This window comes from Dipodomys spectabilis, unplaced genomic scaffold (genome assembly GCF_019054845.1).
Source record: "Dipodomys spectabilis isolate Male_0828 unplaced genomic scaffold, ASM1905484v1 ptg000145l, whole genome shotgun sequence".
Lineage (NCBI taxonomy): Eukaryota > Metazoa > Chordata > Mammalia > Rodentia > Heteromyidae > Dipodomys > Dipodomys spectabilis.
In genome coordinates, this window is record NW_024870822.1 from 27220142 (window position 1) to 27226822 (window position 6681).

Sequence of the window (6681 nt, forward strand, 5' to 3'; positions counted from 1 at the left end):
ATTGGATATTTTCTCTCTTTCTGGTAGTAGCATTCATTGCTAGGGTTTCAAGATTTCCTTTTTTGCCCATAGAGGGTGTGAGGACTTGAAGCCTAGGGGGGAAAAAAACCCCTGGGGTCTCTCTGCCTTCCCTGGGCCCCAGAAGAAAGAAGCACCATGGGCCCAGGATGGTTAGGGGGAGCAGCAGTTGATGTTTATTGGGGATCAGTATCCCTATGCCAGATCTTGGGGGCCTTGCCCCCCGAATCTCTTGCCTCAGCTTTAGTCGTCGCTGTCGAACTCCGAGGATAGACCCTGCAGCAGGGGCAGGGACATGGAGTGCCGGTCGGGGTCCCCGGGGCCCCCACCCTGGGCTCCTGGTGGGGGGCTGCGGGGACTGAAGAGCCAGTTTTCTGCCAGGGTTGGGGATAGTCACAGCTTGACTCATGCCCTGGTCTTCCTCCCTAGTCCCTCTCCCCCCGGTCCTCTGTGCTCTCCCCAACCCCATATGAGGCCCAAGTTTCTATTTCACCCTCCCTTGGCTCCTTCACATTATCCCCTTCCGGGTCCTGTACACAGCTGTGGATGCCCCCCCATTCCTGGGCTGTACTCCCCATCCCTTCTCCCTCCTCCACTTTGTCCCTCCCATCCTCATTTTCATTTCCCCTAGCAGTACCTGACAGCATCTGGGGCCCCCTCCGGAAGGGGTTTCGACCCTTGCAGGAGAATCTGGTGGGTCTGCCTTCAGGCCCTTCTTGGGGAGGTGGTGTAGGTGTAGGTGGGGCAGGGGCGGGAGGGGGCACATCAGCAGCTTCAGGGATATCAGCAGGTGCTGATGTGGGGGCCAGGGTCGGTGTGATGCTGAGGTTGGGTTTGACCCAGTGGACCCCATGAGGCCATGGGTCTTTGTTCAGAGGCTTCTGTGGTCCCAGCACACCCTTGGGCTGCAGTGAAAACTTGAGGCAGGAAAAGGCAACAGGCAATGACCGCTGTAACCGGAGCAGCTGGGGCTCACGGGTTGTAGGCAACAACCCCAGCTGCAGCCAGGAGCAGGAGAAGACCTGGTAGATGACGTAGATGCTGTGGGTGCTTCGGAGCCAGGGAAGAGTCTGCTGTAGGCTCACCTGCCCCGGTGGCAGCAACAGGAAGGCAACCTTCTTGCGCAGGCCACCCATATGTAGGCGGATCCGGCAGGGCTGCCCATCCAACAGTCGCATCTCCTCATAGGCTATCTCAGCTCGGCCATTTGGTGAGTATTCCCGAGTGCAGTGGGCAAAGGCACCCTCAGACCCTGCCTGTTCTAGAAGGCTTGGTAGTGGCCCCACGGGCTTCAGTGCCTTCCGGCCCTGCCTACCGGGCAAAGCCAGGCGGGTGTGGGCTGGGCGGGACTGTTTCACTAGAACTCCCAATAGGTCATAGCAGGTGGCATCCGACAGGAAAGGTACTGCTACTACATTGGACCCAAAACGCTCCTCGATAACCTGCAGGTGGTAGTCAGGGACTCAGTTAAGATCAGGAGTTAATTTGTACCTTACTCTAGACTGGCCTTCCCACCATTTGCTGTTTAATTACATCTCTACAACATGTATCTTACACTTCCTGCTTTTCTCCCTGTTCCTTCCTATAGCAAAACTTTGAATGTCTACTATGTGTCAGAGTAGGTTAGCTACTAGGACACATGAAAGAATGAAACGTTGTCCTTGTCCTATTTTAGCTTCATCTAATGGAGGAGACAAAAATGTATACTGTAGTCAGCTAAGTAAAATAATAGAGGACAAGGCATGAAGAAGACAAGTTATTTAAAGCCTTTGTCTTTGATGGAAGACCAAAGAAGGTTTCTAGGTGGTAATACTTGAGCTTCAAAGGAATTAAACAGGTAGGAAAAGGGAGAAGGGGCAGCCAGTTTTAAAAAAAATAAAAACAACCCCGAGTTTTCAAACCACAAGAGCTACAATTAGGAACACGTAATTTCCTATTACTTATATGTAAAGGTATGAAGAGGTAAAGGCACACAGGAACTCGATTATGAAAGGCTTCGTGTGCAGGCCTTTCATAAGTGATGGAATTTTATCCTGAGAACAATGAGAAGGCACTTGAAGGGCTCTGGGCAGGAGGAAAAGGACCATACAGATATTTTAGAAAACTGATGGTTAATAGGAAGGCTTAAAAATGTAAGAGTATAGTAATAATCTAGGCAAAACATAAGTTCCTGAACTAAAAGGGATGGTGAGACATATATATTAAGGTTTTAAAATTTGTAGAATTTGGCTTTGGAGATGTGGACCAAAGAGTTCTTAAGGAGCATTCTTAGGTGATTAGTTACATGGATAATATCATTAGCTAAGAAAAAATACACAGAAATGGGTTTATAATGTTCATTTTTTGCCCATACACTGTGTTACCTCTTGGTATGTACTTTCCATTCTTTCTGTAGGGGATAGTTCTTATATTGAACTTGAGGCTTCATCTTTATAATATTACTTCCAATACGCTTTTAGGAATTCCAGTTCCCCTGTCTTTTGAACTTTTTTCTTGTTTTTGTTGGGAGGGTGAAGAGCTTGGTAACCCACTTCTGGAGATAACTGGGAATTCAGCAAAATTATTTTTAGTATTTGGGTGTTATGGTCTCATCTCATTCAAGGTTTCATTGGCCAGGACTTCTGGCTCTTGGTTCTTCTAGGGAGCAAAGGCACACAAAATTCTATTCTTTGCATTTCTTTCTTTTTGAGCCCAGTGCTTCAAGTGACGTATTATACTCTCTAGTCCCCAAATCCCACTTATCTGTGCCCTTACTGATGGTATTGCCCATTTTCCTGCCCTTCTGGTAGAATTCCCCCAATGGTCTTCTAAAGCAAATCTACTTTTTGTTACATGAAGCTGTTTTGGAAGTTCTTCCCTCAAGTATTAAAATAGGGTAGCCAGCTGACGGAGTTGAGTTTGTACGGGTGAAGGCTTAAAGACTATCATCTTGTCATCTGGTTAAGAAAATAATTGGTATACTTTTCTGGCCTGCATGGAAGAATTTCCCATCACTCCTTTTCCTTTGCTTCAGTGAGATAGGAACATTTTAGTTTGGGTGGGGATACCATACTAAAGAACAGAGCTCTGAGAGGGGCTAGTTGGACTTCTAGGAGTGAGGGCAGTACAGTGCACTGGTAAGTGAGAGTTTGGGATAAAGTGTTTTGCCCCATAACAGTAACAACATAACCAGCATGCATAACCTCAGAATTCTACCCTAGGTGCTCCCTTAGTGTATAGGATCCTGAACACAGGTGACAAATGGGAATGTGTCCTGGAAATATCCTCCTACAGGAGTGAGGCATTCAAAATACACAGTGCTTATTGTCTAGGATTCTGCTAAAAGAATGAATCTCTGTCTTTGTTGGAGGTTCCTTCCTAATGTATAGACATTGCTATGAGGCTTAATAGGCTTTCCTCTTCTTTTTCTTCATCTCTTTAAAATTTGAGGTATAGTCTTACTGTTTAGCCCATTCTGTCCTTGAACTTGATATCATCCTGCTTTTATCTTCCTAAGTGCTGGAATTGCAGGTGTGTACTACTCCTATGCCCAGCTTTCTTTTTCTGCTTGAGAGCCCCAATGGTTATCCTAAAATAGGAATAATAGATTGTTGAGTTGTTTAGTTTTTGGCTAGGGGTGACTGTGCTATTGGCAAAGCTGCACTTGATATTATTGTCTGCTTTTGTTGAGCTTATACTTCTGTAGGCCTTTAGATTTAGGTTTGGCAGAGACAGCCTTGGTAAGTGATGGTAGGCTCTCTTCCTAGATAATCTTTGGTTGCTTTAAATTATGAATGTGGGAGCTCTTGAGCCACATGAGGGGTTAGCCAAATGTTTTACAAAGTGCCCAGTAAATTGCTAATAGTTCTGGAGACAAGAAACCTGGCAATTCACAGTTGCCCTACTCCTTGTATTTCCCACATTTCCCATCCTGTACATCTCTATCCTGATTTTCCACTGAAATAATATAGTGAGTTTTTTCATACTCAGAGATGATGTACCATTTAGCGGATGACCCTATTTACTTTTACCCTAATTGTAATTGGTCCAGTCCAGGGTAAACTAAAGTGCTGCTGAAACCAGTTACTCTTGTAACTTTCTTGATTCTGCTTTTCTGTCTTTTGGGATGATCAGCTTCCAAAGCACCATCACAGGTGCTTTGAGTCTGAATGGATTCTGCTTTAAGATGGTATATTCAAACCTGGAACTATACATTTTTATTTTTTTTCCCCCATGTCCTGGCTTTTGCAGGATGTTGCTTGTAGTAAGCTACTTGTTCATCCATCTACTTACTCATTAATTCCTTCAGGTGTTTATTATACCTTTTATGTACTAGCTACTACTCTCCCTGTCCCCATTTTTTGTGACTGATTCCTCCTTCCCTAGTAAGAATGTCAGTCTTCAGAAAGCCCTCTGAACCTCCTAAGTTCTCTTTAACCTAACACTTTTTCTCTGCTCTAATAAGCTCCTTACCCATTGTTTTTAAAGGAAACTACCTTACTGTTTTTTCTGTTGTGGTTAAATGGGACAGTTTTGTGCTTGACACATAGCAAGCACTATTATTGTCTTAAAATTCCTTTTTCCTACTCACATCCTGTCCAGGTCCATCCAGATCAGACTTTACCAACCTTATCTTTGATGAGGGTCCAAGTGGTATCAGCTTCATCCAGAGTTAGCAAGTGGGGGGTACTAACCAACATGGTGTGGGGTATAGGAAGGATTGGGAAGGGCAGTGACTGCTGCAGGAACCCCAAGCTGCCCAGTTAGATGAGCCCCTATGAGTTGGGTTGTGACCAGCTACAGCATGAGGTCATAGAGGTCTTGCCAGGTGATGGAGGCCTGAGTAGGTATAGTAACTTTCCTAGCCTTCCTGCAGCCTGTGGGCCATACCTTTTTTTGTAGCGATGGAGATTGGACCCAGGTCCTTGCATATGATAGGCAAGTGCTCTACCTTTGAGCATATAGCTCTAGATCACCCCTTCCCAATTCTTCCCACTTTTCCCTTCTCTCCCTCCTCCCCTTCTCTTTCTCATTTGGCACAGTCTTACTGTGTAGCCCTAGGTTGACTCAAACTTGCAGTTTTCCTGTCTCAGTTTCGCCAGTGCTGCTGGGATGTGGTTCATATTTTTGAGTCATCTATCCATCATCTTGCTTTAGGGGAGGAAAAGGCAGGTTTTGTGTGTGTGTGTGTGTGTGTGTGTGATTTGGTATGATTTTAAACAGGAACTTGATTGCCTCCCTGAAACAGTTTGCTGTGAAGTTACCTGTAGATGACTTCTTCATAAGGGTGATTGAGGTCTTCAAGGATGGGGAAATTTGGATATGCACTTATACTGAAAACAAAGCAGTGGTTCTCCACCTTTGTCACACTTTGGAATTACCCAGGGGTTTAAAAAAAAATCACTGATGCCTGTCTCTTATTTCCAAAGATTCTGATTTAATTGGTCTGGGGTGTGCCTAGCCATACCAACTTCTAAGAGCTCATGAGGAAATTTTAATGTGCAGCTTACATTGAAGCCCACTTTTTAAAAACAACTTTATTTGTGTGGTACTGAGCAAGTACTCTGTTACTTGAACCTGACCCCAGCCCTTTTGACTCTTACGTTTTTTGAAGAGGTGGGGTTTTGTGCTTTTGCCATGGGCTGACCTCAGGCTCTGATCCTCCTACTTGGATTCCTGGGTGGCTGATATTATCTTGCTTTTTTTTTTTTTCGCCAGATGGATGAAACTTGAACTCAGGGTCTTGTGCTCTCATTTGTCTTTCTTACTCGCAGCTTGGACTCTACTCCTTGAGCCATTCCTTGAGCTACCATTTTGCTGATTAATTGTAGGTGGCATCTCATAGGCTTTTCTGCCTGAGCTGGCTTTGAACCATTGTTCTCCAGGTCTCAGCCTCATGTGAAGCTAAGATTATGGGCATCAGTCACCAGCCACTGGCATCATCTTGCTTTTTTGTGATAGGATCTTGCTAACTTTTGTCTGTGCTGGCCTTGAACCCACAGTCTTTTTCTTCTTCCAAATAGATGGGATTACAAACATGAGCCACAGTGCCCAGTGAAGCCTATATTTAATGGGTGGATTGTAATGCAGTAAAAGCAGGCATGTGTGTAGGAGGGTGTCATGCTGAGCAGTAACTATGTGGAGAGTAAGAGTCTAAGTGGAATAACGTTGCCTTAGTAACTGGTGAGAATTTTTAGGAAACCATAACATTTACTCAGGTAAATTTTAGAAAAATTTTCTTCACTCCCTGTCTTGGTCTGATTTTTGTGTAGTAGTTCTCTCCCATTGCAGCTCTTATCTATTCATTATTTCCTATATGTCTCTGTCTAGAGATTTCTGCTTAGTGTTTTTCCAGAGATGAGTGGTTTTTCTCCATTCTAAACAGTCTTTTTAGGAGCCCTTTTCCCCTGTGTGGGGCCAGCTTGTAGAGCTATCTGCAAAGATGGTTATCATCTGAATGAGGAGGTTTGAGTGTGGGCCACAGAGAAGAGTTCTACAGTGATGGGAAAGAGTGTTGTCAAGACTTTTCCAGGAGAAGGATTAATATCATACTTGTTGAGCTCTTATGTCATAAGGTCTGGATGCATTTATCTTTGATAATCCTCTTAGGAACCTCTCCAAGTAGGCACCATTATTATTTCATTAATAACTGAAGAAAAGGTTCCCAAAAGGTAATTAGTCCAA

At 44.6% G+C, this 6681-nt stretch overlaps 1 protein-coding gene across 1 annotated transcript; it reads right to left on the minus strand.

The window, feature by feature from the left end:
• Window positions 1-150: 150 nt before the first annotated feature.
• On the minus strand, window positions 151-5798 carry CUNH11orf42 (chromosome unknown C11orf42 homolog). Its single transcript, XM_042691498.1, has 3 exons — window positions 4626-5798; window positions 656-1460; window positions 151-392 (listed from the first exon to the last, which is right to left on the minus strand). Exons 1-3 carry the CDS (start codon window positions 4695-4697, stop codon window positions 262-264), a joined length of 1008 nt encoding a protein of 335 aa, XP_042547432.1. The 5' UTR covers window positions 4698-5798; the 3' UTR covers window positions 151-261.
• Between the last annotated feature and the right edge of the window lie 883 nt (window positions 5799-6681).

Bases quoted from the DNA above. Each gene is read 5' to 3' on its own strand.
- CUNH11orf42 (XM_042691498.1), bottom strand. From the start codon at position 4,697: ATGTTGGTTAGTACCCCCCACTTGCTAACTCTGGATGAAGCTGATACC. The intron at 1,461-4,625 runs GTTGGTAAAGTC...TACCACCTGCAG, and splicing joins GGACCCTCATCAAAGATAAG to GTTATCGAGGAGCGTTTTGG. The intron at 393-655 runs GTACTGCTAGGG...CAACCCTGGCAG, and splicing joins GGGGCCCCAGATGCTGTCAG to AAAACTGGCTCTTCAGTCCC.